This window comes from Pantherophis guttatus, chromosome 3 (genome assembly GCF_059756535.1).
Source record: "Pantherophis guttatus breed Tessera chromosome 3, ASM5975653v1, whole genome shotgun sequence".
NCBI classification, from domain to species: Eukaryota; Metazoa; Chordata; class Lepidosauria; order Squamata; family Colubridae; genus Pantherophis; species Pantherophis guttatus.
In genome coordinates, this window is record NC_142065.1 from 9,862,596 (window position 1) to 9,880,591 (window position 17,996).

Genomic DNA, 17,996 nt, shown 5'->3' on the forward strand with positions numbered 1-17,996 from the left:
AAAGTTCACTCTCAGATCAAACCCAAAAGATACCCAAAAGGCATTAAGAAATAATAAGCTTTGTTGGCCAATGGAGATTTCAAATTCTATGTTCTCAGCTCAGCAGCTATAGATTTTAATGAGGTTTATACAGTTTGACTGGCAGTGCACCTATAGGATTGCGCTTATCAAGAAACTAACTGACTTTATTTTCTTGATGTTTCATGTAATTCTTGTTAGACCTATGAGACTTGCTAGACATCAGTAGCTCCCTCCCAATAGCACCTGCTTTGTTTGGTTTTGCTGGCTGCTGGCTGAAACCTATTTTTTTTTACTAGCTAAGCTATGTTTCCATCTGCTCACCCAGTAATTAATTTTTGAGGAGGGAGATTGAAAATGAATATAGCATAAGTGGTTTCTCCTCAGTATTTCTTTTCTGTGTATTTATGGATTGATGAAGTTAAACTTCTTAATTGGATACAAATTATAATATTAAAAAGAACTTTATGAAGGATGTGGAAATATATATTCAATGTGTAGAAAAATGGGGAGGGGGAGAAAATGTGTGAGTTGCTTCTGTAATACTAAAATCCTTCATTCATCTACTCTCCTTACATCTAAGCACAAATAATTTATAAATGATAATAATATATTAGTAATATTTAGTACAGTTTAATTCCTGTTCCATGTTTCCTAATATGTTTATGGATAAATTTCTCAGGAATTTCATAGATTAATTGAAGATTGAATAATTTGTGATTCCTATTGTTTTGCAAAGATAATATAGACATTAGCTGTAATATATGTGGATAGTAAAATGTTCGCCAGGAGTGGATGTAGCTCAATATTAGACACGTAAGAAAAACATGGCATTTATATTCTGTTTATCTAATAAAATCTTGTGATATAGTTTGACAGTTACAGACACATTGAACACTGACATTTTCTTTGTCTCAGTTTGAAAGCAATGTTATCTCTTAGGAGATAACTCATAAGATAAATTTAGGAAAGATTGTTAGCCTTTTCATGATTTATTTATTTTGCAATAATTGTAAACCATCCCCATCAAAAAGACATTATGAAGGAAAACAAAATAATAACCCACTCGATAATAACAATTTTAAAATAATTAGCAATATTGCATTCAGATGGCTGCCTAAGTTTGCTGAAATAAAACAGTTTTAAGGAGCCAGGCATGTGTATAGGGATAGTATATGTAATTTAAGAATGTCTTATCCCTTTCTTGATGTTTGAACTGGATGGAAGAATCATGCTTAGCAAAGCAGCCCCTCCCCTTTTCTCTCTCTCTCGCACATATAGACATGGGTAGGTAAGTGGCATGATACATAGAGCTTTCTAGGTGATCACTAGCACTTTGAATTTGTCTTAGAGCTTGGAAGCCAACCAGCTTCTCATGAAATTAACTTAAAATGCAGCTGCATAGGATAGATAGCAGTAGCCAGTTCTGAGGTGATTTAGGGGGCTAAGGGGGAAATAGAATGCTTTGGATTCCCCCCTCCTATTGCTAGTGAAAGTTTGGAGGCTTCCCTAACATTGTTGCAGAAAGGTTTTGGATCAGCCACAATATTATGTTGCAGGGGTCAAAAGTGGTCTGAGATTGTGTTGGGAATCTGGACTTTGTAATATCCTACCAGCCAACCTTCATTGACATTGAAAAATTAGGTAGGGTTGTGCCTACCTAATACAGGGAATACAGGACTGTAGTTTGATTTCAAATTTCATGTTAATGAAATCACCAGAGCTGAATTTACTTTGAAGGAAAGTATAACTCAGTCATACAGCAGTTGCCTCCCCCATCCCTGTTTAGGATTGCTCTGACTATTTTTCTGTAAAGCAAATTGATGAGAATTACTTGCTTAACTCTTCCTGAAAACTTTATAATATACTAATGGGTTTAGGAAAATAGCAAGTTTGTTGAAGATTCGTGAATTCCAAAATGTAATTACTTGCATAAAATCTCATCTACCTTTTGCTTTTGTAACATACTTGTTTCCATTTGACAATTGCCGTCCTTGGTACATGATATGGTATGATGGGTCAGTATGAAAATAGAATTTCATGATGGGTCAGTATGAAAATAGATTTTCATAACACAGCAAATTTTACACATCTTGAAATGTTAGCTTATAAATTGTTCCAAAGTATGCAGAAGGCATTTAATTATTGATGCTCTAATAAATAGTAGGGGTATAAAATCTTAACTTTTATGTTTCATATCTAGTTTTGAAATTAATCATTTTTAAATAAACTTTAATATGTACGGATTTCTTTTCCTTCACCCAAAGTCTGTCATCCATGTAGCTAACACTGTCGCAATAATAGACATTAGTAATATGAGTATTAGCACTAGCTATATTTATATACTAATATTGACTTTTTATAGTTTGAATTGCTAGTTCTCAGACACATTTGTTTGTAAACACTGTAGTTTTAACAATCTAGCAGAAGAACGTGATAAAGTATTCTCAGAAAAATGATGAAAATATGATGATGGGTGCAGTTTAATAGAAGAGAAACAAATATTGTATGCACAGACTGACTTACTTAACATTGTGCTTTATGAATTAATCAACAAGCATGTATTTGACATAGTTGGAGTATAATTGAAATTAATCCTGCTATTAAAACATATCTAAAAAGCTATAAACTTTTTTCACTCAAATAAATTCCTAAACAATTATTATTCTTTCTGCAGACTATGTACAGATTTCACATAATCTCTTACCTTTAATTGATAAAATTAAAGAGTTATATGTGACTATGCACAATTCTTAAATCTGAACAATGACATTTTATAAAGCATGGTCCCTAAAGTAGCACAAAGAAGTTAGCCTACCTTTCCTCTTTGTCTCCAGGATCACATTAAAATAATTGAAGTTTTCTTTTAAATAAGATTATATATATTTGTTTGGATGATTTATAAACATATTGATGCCAAGAGCTGGATCCAGAGATAGAATATATACAATTTTTATAATATTAAAAACAATAAATATTGTTTTTTGTTGTTGAAACTTCAGGACAGTAATTGGACATGGGTAAACTACAACAGAATATGAAAACAACCAAGTTTAGAGATTATCAAGAACCACGCAATGAATAATCTGCTAAAACTTTGATAATTCTGGAGTTAAATGTTTTACAACGGCTACTCTAGACTTTTTGTCAAATTACAGATTTATGATTTTTAAAATACACTATGTATCCTATATATAAAATACCGTGGCAATTACCTTCAATAATTCAATTCAATTATGTAACGGGCTGAGGTTTGTTTGTTTGTTTTTTTTAAAGATTCAGTCCTGGTACTCTTTAATATAGTTGTTTCTTTGAGATAATATACAGGTCATGTAGTTCTTTTATTCACAATATGTCCCACCAGAGATGATTTCTCATTTCAAATCAAGAGACTGGACCAAATCTACGTGTATATATTTAGCAATGTAATGAACAGTAAAGGACTTCTATAGAGGAGCCCAAAAGATTTCTTATTTTCTTGCATACATTTACCCAAATTAGGTAAAATCCTCAGTCCTAATAATTCATTATTCATTGCGCTACAAATGCGACAATTTAGTAACTTAGCAAATAAATGATCTAGCTATGTGGACTAGATGCTTCAATTGTGGAAAGCCTTAATCTGGAAATTAGTACTACATATATCTCATCTGTAACTAATGCCAAGCTTTGCAGATTTGTGCCCCTCAAATTTTTCAATGGAGATTTTTACCATCGAAGCCTGTTTCAGGGTAGCTAAAGAAAATAAAGCCAAAATGTTTTGTTCTTCATGTTTTAATATTTATCTTACATATAAAACATTGTGAAAAAGACCAGTGTTAACTATCTCTTTTATCAGATTATTTAGAATCAGATGATAATTAAGCCGCTTTTTAAAAATGGAGTATAACAATTTTCCTGATTCACCTACTGACCAGGAATAGATTGAAATTAATTCATTAACATGTGGGAAGGGTGAGAGTAAGCAAAACTTTAGATCTCTTGTTGTCAAGTAAGAGGCATATTGACTGTATTCCCTATATGTCTTTTGGTTTTCAGTGATCCTTGTTTCCTGGGTTCACATAATAATGAGCTACAAACTTGCCAACTATGTTCAGGCAGTAAGTGTTGTATGAATCCAGCTTTTTTTAAAAAAAAACAAATAAGTAAGTTATTCAATAGATTAGGATGCTAAATTCCATTTTAGGAGATCTATTTTCAATTTTTATAATAATATGGTCTAGATCTTGGCTTTTAAGAATTGTCAGTCATTAAGTCCAATGTACTACCCTTCTACATGTTGTCTTCCCTCAGTCCCCATTTTGCATTATAGTTACTTGATATTGTTCATATTGGTTTGGGTTTATGGGAGCTGATCCAAAAGATTCAGAGGGGTGTACACTCTATTAAGATTTGCTTGCTTGTACACTTTACTGGAGAACTAGTTTGGTCTAGCGGTTAAAGCGATGAGGCGCTCCCATGTGACACCTCTCCTGCGCGAGCTGCACTGGCTCCCGGTGGTCTTCCGGGTGCGCTTCAAGGTGTTGGTGACCACCTTTAAAGCGCTCCATGGTTTAGGGCCGGGGTACTTACGAGACCGCCTTCTGCCACCAATAGCCTCCCACCGGCCAGTACGCTCACACAGAGTGGGCCTCCTCAGGGTGCCGTCCGCCAGACAATGTCGGCTGGCGACCCCCAGGGGGAGAGCCTTCTCTGTGGTGGCGCCCACCCTCTGGAACAACCTCCCCCCAGAGTTACGTACAATAACAGACCTCCGGATTTTTCGTCGGGCCCTGAAAACCCATTTATTTCAACTAGCTGGGTTGGCTTGAGTAAAATTTTAAACTGATTTTAAATTGGAACTGTTTTAATCACGGCCAAAAGATTTAATTATTTTAATCAGTTTTTAGATTTTGTATGTTTTGTATGTATGTCTTGTTTTTATCTTCAGCTGTTCACCGCCCTGAGTCCTATATTGGAGAAGGGCAGTATAGAAATTTAAACAAATAAATAAATAATAAATAAATAAAGCATCAGGGTAGAAACCAGGAAACTATGTCCCATCTTAGGCCATCTGAGTGATTTTGGATCAATCCCTTCTTCTCAGTCCAACCCACCTCACAGGTGAGGAAAATAGGAAGAGGAAGGGGTATTGTATATGTTCACAGCCTCATGTTAGTTATAAAAATAATAAAGTCAGGATAGAAAATAAATAAAAATTATAAATAAATCAGAGTAGAAACTACCCTACTCCTGCCTAGGGCACAAAACCAGCTGATGACTTTGGACTAGCTTATTTCGGCCTAGGAAGTAGGCAGTGGCAAACCACTTGTGAAATATCTTGCCAACAAAACTGCAGGCAGTCTGTAGGAATCAGACACAATTGAACAGAAGGGGGGGGGACCCCAACTACTGAAAGAACCCTATTGAATTAGCAGTTCCCTTGTTAGGTGTTTGGGTGGGGTGGCTCTTGCTGTCCCTCCACAATGTATGCAAGTTTCTCCCACACTATTGTTTGTTCTTTAAAACACTCTAAATTTAAAGACAAATCATCCTCCATTACTACCCCTATCCTGGTCAAATATCTATATTCTCATTCTCAGTTAAATTATACAGGCAGTCCTCAACTTAAAACCATTCATTTCAGGACTGTTCGAAGTTACAACAGCAATGAAAAAAGTCAGTTATGACTGGTTTTCACACTTATGACCATTGCAGCATCCCCATAATCACGTGATCAAAATTTGGGCACTTGGCAAGTGGCAACTTTTTATGATACTTGCACTGTCCTAGGATCATATGATCACCATTTGTAACCTTCCCAGCTGGCTTCTGACAAGCAAGGTCAATGGGGGTGGGTGGGAGGGAAGCCATATTTGCTTTAGAATTGCAATGATTCACTAAACAACTAGAGAAAAGGTCATAAAATGAGACACAACTCACTTAACAACTGTCTTGCTTAGCAATAGAAATATTGGGCTCAATTGTGGTTGTAAGTTGAGGACTGACTGTATAGCAAAAGATGATCTGTGAGACAAATCAATTTAATTTGATCTTCCTTGATCTATTTATTTTCTAATAAAAATGGATCAGTGGTCATTTTTATATATGATAAAGAGAGATTGCTGATGGTCAACTCTTGAAAGAGACTCTAAGTCTAGCCTGGAAGTTGAGGCTACTGGACTTCTTTTCTTGTTGGTTTGAAATGTTTCGCTGCTTAGCTAAGTAACTACTTCAGTTTGAGCAACTTGGTTACGGGGACCCCATATATGTCCACCAGGGAAGTTTCAGGTCTCACCTAATCTGGATGGGCTCCTTAGGTGAATAGGCAGAGATTCCTTGGGATGTAAATGCTCCAACTCCTAAATTCTTTCTCTTAGGTGGGTCATTAAGGGTGGCCTCCCTGGGGAACCTGTGAGGTGGTCTTAATTTTCCTGGAGACTGATGCAAGAGCAGCATAAAAAATGGGGGAAAGGTTGTGTGTCTGAGGCCTTCACCTCTATTGAGGGAAGGATTTTCCATTTTGGCATAAACAGATTCCTTTACTCCTCTCTCAAACCATTTTTCTTCCTTGTCCAAAATGTGAATGTTACTGTCCTCAAAAGAGGGTTGTTTTTTTTTAAATGAAAGTAGACTGCTGATTTCTGGTCCCGTGGTGTTGCTTCTCTAGGCCAACAACAGCAATGTAGCTTTCATTATTTAATGTATGGGGTAGTCCTATTGTGTGGCAGAGTGTTTGTGTGGTAAGTTTTTTGTTTGATCCAACTTTGCTTAATCCACAGAATCTTATCTCTGTCAGTGTTCATGCAATGAGATTGGTTAAATTGTACTTGAAGTTTGAGACCTATCTGTTGTAATTTTCTACTAGGCAAGTTTAATCTGGAAATGTGATGTAACTCTTAACTGGCAGGGAAAAGGACATCTGCGCCTTATTTTGGACTAGTCCCAGGAAGCATTGCCAATTACTGGGAACTGTGGGACTTCAAAACATGTAGCTCACTTAGTTGGAGATCCTTAGAGCCCATTTTTTTTGGGAAGTCTATTTTGAAATAGAGGCTTGACTGAACTTTTCTCCAATTATGCCTGTACTTGTAAACAGCCAGTTGAAATATAGCTACTGAGAAGTAAAAATTTAAAATAGTCTTCCTTCTACTCACCCTTGTGGAAAGAATGAGGCAGAAAATTATTTGTAAGCATTCTTTTTCACACAATTCCCCTTCCCTCTTTTTAGTAGAAACCTTAAAACAAGAAAGAAAGAAGGGTAAGGAAAGAGACAGGTAGATAAACAGAGGAGTGTGAAAATGATGATAGAAAACAAGTTAGAGTTATGCGGGGAGGGAGGAGCGGAAAGCTCAACAATTATGCTGGATTCCATAAGCATGAAGCTGTGTATCCTTACATGCATGCTTACTCTATTACCTAAACATACCTATATGGTTAGTCTGTAAAAAATTCCTTTAAGTATCATGTCTCTTACTTTCCAAGTAAGAATTAGTTATGTTTAGGTAAAGAATTCTGCAATGGGAATTGGACTCTAGAAAAATGCTGAAATTCAAAGATAGAAAAGTCTCAAAGTCTCCTTTCCAGATAAACTATAATTGTCTGAAATAGTTAATTTTTATTACGAGTTTTTATTATATGGTAGAAATGGTTTATGGAACTTCCATTTTACAGCTATAAATAAACGGCTGCTAGAAGTTTTTGGTGGCAATTTCTAACATCCCCTCTACCCTTCTTTTTAGGTTTAATAAATTTGTCACTTGTTCCAATAGTATCTATTTTCCTTTAGATTTTGGAGAAAGCATTCAGTCTCCTTTAAGTCACGTTTGACTCCTAGGGATTACATGGACACTATCAGAGTTTTCTTGACAACTCTGTAAATCTGGTTAGCCACCATCTGCTTTTTTATTTCTTGGTTTAACCTGCAATGGTTGTATTCCATGAGGGTCTTTCCTCCAAATTCTGATTTGGTCTAATAAAGTTTAGCTTCTGAGCCCAGATCATTTCACCTAAGTGCTGCCTTTTGTTAAGGTATACTATGCCAGAAGAACAAGGAATTGTCTAGAAAGAGGGTCTGGATATGTGTATAAAAAGAAGTTTGGATTGTAAGTATTACAATCCGGAGCCTGAGTGGCGTAGGAGGCTAATGCCTCCTACTAAGGCAGCATTTAACATCCAGCTGCCTGCAATTACTGTGAGTTCAATTCTCACCAGGCTCAAGGTCAACTCAGCCTTCCATTCTTTCTAAGGTGGGTAAAATGAGGACCCGGTTTGTGGGGGCAATAAGCTGACTTTGTATAAAATATACAAAAGTATGAAGGCTATTGCTTAACGCATTGTAAACCGCCCTGAGTCTCCGGAGAAGGGCGGCATATAAAATAAATAAATAAATAAATAAATAAATAAATAAATAAATCCAATCCAATCCAATCCAATCCAATCCAATCCAATACAATACAATACAATACAATACAATACAATACAATAATAAAATAAAATAAAATAAAATAATAAAATAAAATAAAATAAAATAAAATAAAATAAAATAAAAATAAATTGTACTTATTGGCCTGTTCTTGGCAGAAACTTGGCAGTACTATGAGGAACAAAATAGACCAGAAGAGTCAAAATCAATTACAGTGTCTTTTGCTCAGAAGTGGACTATCTTTTTAGGATTCTAAAGACCAGTGTAGATCAAGGAAGCTTTATTAAAAGGCTAGAGCATAATCCAACCTTACTTAACAAGTTTTGGTTCCAGGTTTGTTGTTCTCATATTAATTTCATTTCTTTGAGACTTCAGAAAGCAGTGACCTATATATATGGTAATTATGCTATTCTAGTCTCTTTCCTCCCCCCTCCCTCCCTCCCTCTCTCTCTCTCTCCCCCTCCCCCTCCCTCCCTCATTTAAGAAGAACTCAACTGTTCATACCATGACCATTTTGGTTGAAAAACATGTTAATGTTAAAGATTTTTCATGGACCCGTATGGCTGTCTTTTTATTCTTATTGTGATATTTTCCCGTATTATTTTACATCACTTCTAGTTTTGATATAACTTGACTCCGGTTTCTTTCTGGCCAATCATATTGTCTTATTTCTTAATATTTAAATATAGAGAGCTAAACTACAATGGTTATATTATCAAACTGATTCTGCATGAATTTGTGTTAGTTGCATTGATGCTCAGGAGCATTGCTATTACTCTCACCTGTTCTTGCCAGTTTTAAAGAATACTTTGTACAGAGACAAAATATTGCCATAATGCTATACAGACCATGTACTTTCAGAATAACTGGTGTTAAGAGATAATTCATGTAATCACTCTTCTAATTCATGTGCATGAGAAAGAATCTGGAATCTGAAAAGTCTCTGTCATTTTAGTTGCTTCTGAAAAAAGTGTTTCCCATCTATGAGTTTGGAGCAGGGTGGATAAAAATCAATGATTTTTTTTAAAAAATCAAAAAAATCAGATTTTTTTTATTTAAATCGGATTTTTTTGATTTTTATTGAATTTATTTTAATAAAAAACTTTTGGGTAAAAATCTATCGTAAGATAGTTTTCTATTTAAGATACATAAATAATTTAGTTTATTCAGCATGAAATGGAGCTTAGTTATGTAGCATGAGGCTGTATATTCTGCAACACTGGGACTATCGGTGAGTCAACAGTGGGTCAAAGGAGTAGCAGAGATGACAGTTGCTCTTTAAAAATTATGATTTAAATCAAGCCTTTTTACTAGTGATTTAAATCATGATTTAAATTGTGATTTAAATCAACTCGATTTAAATCAAATTCACCCTGGTTTGGAGACATTTTCCCCTCATGTTTCCATACAGTCATTTTGGAGGTATGCTTCTTACAATAGTTTCTGTTATGTGTCAGGTGTTGTAGCACTATCAATTATTAAGAGAATGTTAAAAATTAGACTATCAGAGGACCTTATTCAGTTCTATTTACTTCTTTTTAAATCAGTATGGCTGCCATCTTGCACTTTTACTTACTTAATTCTGGATTTGGGTGTTACATTCAGTTACAATTACTCTTGGTAACCAAATTAATAATATTTCATTTTTAGTGCAAGGTTTTTTATTTGAATTCCTGTATAACAAACATTCGTTCTTTTGCATTTGATACATATGCATTTAATCCCTTATTCCTAGCCTTCCATTTTTAAAAGATGACTCCTTCATTGTCTACATGATGCATTCCAATAACCCATTTAATATCTCCGTACTTTATATATTTATTGGATAAAGTCTGCCAAATTTTCTCTCTGCTTTCCCAGTTGGAGAGGAAATTATTTTTTGAAATTTTGAGTGGAAGAGAGATGTAAGTAAGCAGCCTAACCATGCCTCTCTTTGGCTACCCAAAAGATTGATCTTTCTATGTTTATTTGTTGTTACTGTTACTGTGGAATAGCACAGCAATAGCACTTAGACTTATATCACCCCATAGTGCTTTACAACACACTCTGAGCTGTTTACAATGATAGCATATTGCCCCCAACAATCTGGGTCCTTACTTTACTGAATTGGAAGGATGGAAGGCCGAGTCAACATTGAGCCTGTCAGAATCTAACTCCAGACTGGGGGCAGAGTTAGCCTGCAATACTGCATTTTAACCAGTGCGTTACTAGAATAAGTAGCAAAAGATTGGCAAAGGGAGTTGCTTTGTTTGACTTGTTCAGTCTTCTTTGAATTGATATATTGAGTTCTTCATAGACACTTAGGAATTTGAAAACCAATTTTTTTCCATTGGTCACTATGTTCTTGTATGAACCTCAGAGTCCACATATAATTTCAGCTGCAGTATTTAATTTTAAATAATATTGAAATGGTTATATGACAAACAGGGTGAATAAAAATCAATGATTTTTTTAAAAAAAAATCGGATTTTTTTGATTTTTATTGAATTTATTTTAATAAAAAACTTTTGGGTAAAAATCTATCGTAAGATAGTTTTCTATTTAAGATACATAAATAATTTAGTTTATTCAGCATGAAATGGAGCTTAGTTATGTAGCACGAGGCTGTATATTCTGCAACACTGGGACTATCGGTGAGTCAACAGTGGGTCAAAGGAGTAGCAGAGATGACAGTTGCTCTTTAAAAATTATGATTTAAATCGAGTTGATTTAAATCAAGCCTTTTTACTAGTGATTTAAATCGTGATTTAAATCAACTTGATTTAAATCAAATCCACCCTGATGACAAATATCTAATATTTGCAAATCCAGAAAAACCAATAGTTTTGAAAGGCCACGTTGCTTAATATAATATATGTAGGCAACATAAAATATATGCTATTGGTATTTACAATAAAATGTAGAGTATTACAGATGCTAGGTTTAGTGAAAAACTGTAATCAGAGTGACTTCTTTTTATGATTAAAGTAGTTTTTATTACCGTTGTATTGGTCTATTATTTACAGCAAGTGACCTTCCATGTATTGGATTGTTTCTGGGTGTCAGTTATGGTACCTGTAGTTCAGCATTTCTGGAAGTCATTCTTTTTATATTGATAATTTAATACCAGATCTTTCCATGGGGATCAGGATGAATTAGTGTGCTGCCTGTGCACACCTTCCATTAAACTGTGCCACATATCAGGGTCCAGGCATATGTTGTCTCTGTTGCGATACCTTGGAATACCATCACCCCAGAAATCTATAGTCTTCCCTAATAGTGCTCTGGAAATATTTAAAAACCTGACTCTTTTTCCAGGCTTAGCAAAGGGGGAGGGGCTGTTGAGCTGACCGGTATATTTTGTGTAGTATTTGGAGTTCATTTGTCTTGACTTGAATGGTTTCTTCTGCCTATTATTACTCTTCTATCTATAGTATAAGCCACCAACAGCCATTCTGGAGTCACTCTGAAGTAAATCTAATAAATAAATAGATAAATAAATCATATTCACGTTGAACAATGTAATGTATCGGATACTTCCAAAAATAATAGTTTTTATATTAAAAAAGACATAAATAATTGTACCCTAGGTTGTGCCTTGAACATTATGTTTTATCCTATTCTCCAATGCTAGAAAGAATTATCAAAATTGAGACATGCTTTAAAATGAGGCTGTGGTACAGTATAAGAAAGAGGCTGGAAAAAGCTGTTTGGCTGGAAAAAGCTGTTAACATTTTGTTATGTACAGGTAGTCTTCGACTTACGACCATAATTGAGCCCAAAATTTCTGTGGCTAAGTGAGATTTGCCCCATTTTAAGACCTTTTCTTGCCAAAGTTGTTAAGTGAAACACTACAGTTGTTAATAGTAACATGGCTTCCCCATTGATTTTGCCTGTCAGAAGTTCACAAAAGGGATGCCATGACCCTGAGACACTGCAACCATCATAAACATGTGTCCGTTGCCAAGTGTCTGAATTTTGGTCACATGGCCATAGGGATGCTGCAACGTTTGTAAGTGTGGAAAAACTGTCATAAATCACTTTTGCCAGTGCCTTTGTAAATTTGAAGGTTCACTAAATGAACTGTTGTAAGTGGAGGACTACCCGTATATGCAGTCTTGCGCTTAACTAACTACAGTTTTCAAACCAACCAGATTTTAAGTATGTTTAAGTATGATTATCTTGAAATTACATTTGATGAAAACATTGTTAATAGAAATACAGTACTGGGTATAGTTTTAATCTGTGGCTGTGTAGAAAACATAGAGAAATCATGCTCTCCCTAGCATTTTATTGCTTGTCAGCTGCAAAATGGAAGAGAAAAGGGGGAGGCAGGTCAGCCAAGGCTGCTGTCTTCTTCCAGATGCTCCCAATAAAACACTCATGTCCTGATTTCTTGAAGCTGAAGATGCAGTATTTACTCTTCATAACATATAATGCTAGTGGTAGTTTTAAAAATCTTGTCCAGAATCAGTCTGTTTCATCTGCCTTTGATTTTAGCCTTTAATATATTGCTTCACCTTGCCATTTCGTGATTGCTCTTTAACATTTTATATCTTGACTTGCCCACTTCAGGGCCTGCTGATTGTCTTAATTTGAAATTTTTGTCAACTGTACTCAGCATGGCCCAGGGATATTGGAAATTGTAAGACCCAACAGGCTTTCAACTACACAATTTAGAAATGGTTGAATGCAGGAATTTTTCTGTACGCACTGTTCTTGGGTGCATATAACTCTTAAGATCCTGGCTGATTTTAGGAAAAATACAGACATAAATAATAGCAATTAAAGAACATTTCAAATTGAGTAAACATTTCTAGCATTTGAAGCAAATCAGATTTATCATGATAATGTGACAAAAAGATAGCTTTTGTGTTATTATTATTAAATTAGCAAAATTTGGGAGCAAACATGATTGGTTCAGTTCAGTAAGGCATATCAACCAGTGTCATTTATGAAATCAAACTATTAAGTTAAGGGTGAATATACAGAGCAATTCCTTCCATGGCTTTCCGCTATTTTGAGGCAAGTGATATTCAAAAACTATAGCATGTTAGGGTTCCCAGTGAAAAAAGACTTTGAGGCTCGAAGTTCCTCAAAAGTTCCATTTTATTAGAGATGTCATATTGGCACATCTGGGAAAACCCGAATCAGAAGGCTTCCAGGTTTTCCCCACCCAAATGAAAATCCAAATCCCTGCCCAGCACTCTAACATGTCCATCACATGACCCAATCAACGCACCATTCCAACTGGAGATGCCTCCCTCTCTAGTTGCAGGGCAGGATGTCCTTGACACCCAGAGAAAGGAATGTTATTATGGCTATATATCTCCCCAGCTCCATACCATCCCCCCTCCCAATTTCCCACAGCAGTAAATGTGGCAGGCCTGAAGGTCCAATGCAAAAGATGGCTTCCAGGCCTGACATAACATATACTTTGTTATAGGCTCAGGGTAATTAAAGGAAAAATAAAGAAACATTCAAATTTTCTCTTGGCCTCCAGCAAAAAATCCTGGCTATGTACATGTACCACAGCTGACACCCCCATCCACCCCAGTCTGGTCCTCCAAAATATTAAATATTTAAGTAAATATCAAAATATTAAATGTTTCATTATAAAAATATTTGTCTGCCATAAGTTACAATTCTGTAAGTATGAGTGGCTCTTTTTAAAAAGAATTGGCTAATATGACAAATTCAAAAGCAGGCCCAAATAGAATGAACATTGGCTGAAATAACTGACATTTCAAAGCAGCAATGCCACTCAGACACTACTGCATTGTGTCATATATTTCTATGGTGATACAAATTGGAATACATGAGTGAAATACTTCACTAGAAAAAGATGAATGTACATTTATTTTTGCAAAACATTAATTAGGTTCAACTGGAGTAAGTTTCCCATGTTCTAGACAGCCAACATATCTACTTTCATATCTTTCATATCTACTTCTACAGTTGCTGAAGTGTGATTTTAAAAATGAATTTCATACAACACTAATTAAAACAGAAGTCCACAAGGTTGCCATGCCACCTGAATTAATTAGATTCAAACATGGGTGTAGTCCTTTATCCTCCATGGAATTTCACAGTCCTGTTTTTCTAACAACACAAGCAGAAGCAGTTGGGGAAGGAAAGGGTAATCAGGATTGGCCTCCCATTAATTGTTTTCTCTTTTAATACATGTTTCAGGAATGAGTTACTAAATGGGAAACGGGGAGGCTTTTGTGTGCTGGAGTTTTTCTTGCATTCCAAGTTTTGATGGGAGAGATGGAGGCAGAACCTTTTTTTTCTCCATTGCTCCAAAAAGGAGTCAAAAATTCACTGTTTGCTAGCTGTTCTGGATGCTAGTTTTTATTCAGACCAAGGCGCGTTAGGGATGTAAGTACAATAACGGGTAGATTTCTTAGCATAAATAGCTTTAAATTCCATTGATTCTTTCCGGATTGCATATAATGTTTAAGGTGCCTCTTTGTGGAAACATGAATAGACTTTTATAACTAAAGGTTTGTGTGCGTATGCGTGTGTGTGAATCAAACAAGAAATGATTAGCCAATTTTTCCCTCTTCTTCTGGCAGATCTTTTAAAATTGCATGATGTGTGATGAGTTGGAGATTCTTAACAGGGAGATTGAGAGGTTATTACAGAGCAGCATCGTGGAAAGAAGCTCTTTAAGCTCAGAATCTCTTCAGACATCAACCTCTGGTTCCTGGGATGTAGTTACTGCTTCAAGCAGTGGACCACAAGGCAGTTTAGTGAAGGTATCCAGTACCTCAATGTTGTTTTCAGGATTCGCAAGAGCATCCTGTCTTTTCTCTATTGACTTAATTTTCATAATATCTAGAAAGCCTTCCGTGATAAGTGTTAATCTGGATGTATTCATAATGTAGCACATTTTAATGTGGAAAAAGATTTACACGAATAGAGGAAAATTATTGTTTTAACTGACAAAAGACATTTTACATGTAGGGACATGTTACTGGATAGTTACTGGATAATAAGCAAGTTGTGGAATATAATTGGGCTAATTTTACAGACTCTTCAGTGTTTTTGCACGCAGATGGCAACTAAGATATTACAAATAAAAGAGAAACATGATTTCAGAGACAGGATATAAGTAGTTGTTTGAGGGGTTTGCATGTAATAACTAAGGGTGTTGTTCAATAGCTATTGTAGAAAGATACAAAAGTCAGGGTATTGTATAAAATGTGGCTAGTTTTCTGTGAATACCAAAAGTCAATAGCAGAACGTTTCCTGTGCTGCCCCTTTAAGGGAAATGGATTAGAATGTTCAGACTTTTGATTTTGTGGTAGCTGGGATTTGTCAGTTGGGAAATACCACATTTACTTTAATAATAGCTGGGGGGAGCAAAGAGGTAGATAGCTGGTGCCATATAAACAAATGTTTAGAAATAAGAAATCCAACAGTAATTGCAAATTCTCAGGAACAGAGAATCATTTACTGAACAGAGTAAACATGAATTTTATGTGTATTACTTTGCTTTGGTTCCGTAAATTAGTGATAAAAAAGACTTGGTGATTCTTACAGCCTAATAAAATGCTTAATATGTATTAGATCCCACATTGCTTTGTAGTGTGATTAAATTAACTTTTAAGCTTACTGATGAAAGTTTTAATACCTAGTTTTCTAACTTAAACAGTAATTTAGGTGAAGAAAACTATAAATAAATTTTCCTATAACAGGCAGCTGTATCGAGTGGAGCATTGCTGGTTTCAGAGTCTTCAGGATGGCATCCAGATGACCATTACTCTATTGGCTTCCCCAGAATAGCGTCTGTTGTTGGGATTATGCTGAATGACTCTGATTTACTTCTGCCCTCCTGTGATTCCTCCCTTGGCTTAAGTGGACAGGAAGAACTAATTCCAGCAACCTCTAATGCTGTGTCAGGTAAAAAGCATTTAGAGGATAGTGAAGACTCTTCTATTTCTCTTGCTTATTCTGGAGACGGGATTCGTCTGTACTGTTAACCTTTCTTCGCCTTCAAAGGTAAACCCTTCCATTAAAATGTCAATTGCATGTTGTGATATACTGTACCACACCCTTCTTTTTCTTCAGAAATTGCGGTGTGACATTAAATCAAATTGGAGATTTTAAATTTCACCAAGGGCTACCTGAGGACAAACGATTGACATATTGGGAGAGAAAGGGTAGCATACTGCTTTATTTATGGGTTAGCAATGTTGTAAACTGAAAGGAGAAAAGCTGTTTTCTGAGATGGCATTGGTAAAAGCTGTAGAAAAGTTGGAAAGCTGTAGAAAAGTTGGATGTGAACTCTTATTGTGAACAAGACAACTTATATCCCTTCTGGTTTCAGTATTCGGTGCTTCTAGCATCAAGGGCCATTGAACCTACTCTATTATAGGGCAAAAATCATTCTTCAAAATCTTGGGTAGGATTAATGCATAGCATTGCTACCCTAGGTCTGCTAATGCAAGATTAGGCACTTTGATATTATCAAACTATTATTAGCATAATGATTTCCATCTGCTTCCAAGGGCAGTCATACCTTTCATTATGACTTGGTCACAGGATAAAGGACTAGAGTTCAGCAATGCAAAGTGTACTGCAGGGATCAGTTAGCTTCTTGTCTTTAGGCCAGAAACCATGATGCCACCACCCATTTCCAGGGGACTTATTGCCCTGCCTGTGCCAAGGTGAAGCTGTCGCCCAAATGGTCACATGTGGAGGTGGTGGCATTCTTTCTCTCCCTTGCAGGCCAGAGGAATATATTTCTTTTTGCAACTATGAGTCAGATAATCATGAGTGATGGACCACATTCATCTCACAAACCATAGGTCACCACCTGGTGTTCTGGATAAGGGGAGCTCTGCAGATAAGGGGATATAACAGAACTATGTCACAAGTAGAAAAGAGTCTGAAATCTGATTGGGTGGTATCATGAATTTGGAGAGATTTTTCTGTTAGGAGCAATTATGCCCATATCAGACAAAAGCAGAGATTATGGTAAAGTAAGGAAATACATTGCTAAATATTTATTAGAAAACTAGAGTGAAGCCAGAACCTTTGAGAGAGTAGGGATGACTGGAAGCTGCAGGTTATCAAGTATGATTAAATCATCTTCGATATTTCTGATAATTTTATGAGAGGAGAGAGAATGCAGATGTAAGACGTTGTTTTTCAATGAATATATGTTTTTGTTATGTGTGTTTCTTTCACAGTATATTTACTGTAGCCCACCTCCTGTTCATGCAGATCTTGTTGCCTTGAAAGACAAGCTGTAAATATTCCAGATCATTTGATAACGAATGAGCTTATCAGCGAAAAGCTCTAATAACAGACCAATTATTTAAGAATTGGATCTTTCTAATAGACATAATGAATGAGGCACTAAAATGCTTGCATAGTTAATCTGCTGTTTAAAATGAAATTTAGTGAGGGAGGCTGTATCAGAATTACATTTATGTCAGCTGGATGACATTGGGTTAGTCACATTTTTTCAGGCCTAGTAAGGAGGTGGTGGCAAACCACCTCTGAAATCTTGCCAAGAAAACTACCGGGGCTTCTCCAGGCAGTTGCCAGGAGTCACCAATGACTTGAAGGCATGTGCTCACAC

The 17,996-nt window shown here is 35.8% G+C and overlaps 1 protein-coding gene across 9 annotated transcripts in view; it reads left to right on the forward strand.

Moving 5' to 3' along the window:
- Positions 1-17,996, forward strand: part of DIDO1 (death inducer-obliterator 1) — an 83,922-nt gene that overhangs the window by 15,271 nt on the left and 50,655 nt on the right. For 4 of the 9 annotated variants that reach the window (XM_034441321.3, XM_087889024.1, XM_034441320.2 and 1 more), the window contains one exon: positions 16,105-16,309. In XM_034441321.3, coding sequence (XP_034297212.2) covers positions 16,210-16,309 — 100 coding nt within the window. In that variant the 5' untranslated portion in view covers positions 16,105-16,209. Of the gene's footprint in view, positions 1-14,958; positions 15,163-16,104; positions 16,409-17,996 lie in introns of those variants that run through there. The other 5 variants (XM_087889028.1, XM_087889025.1, XM_087889026.1 and 2 more) reach the window with 3 other exon arrangements.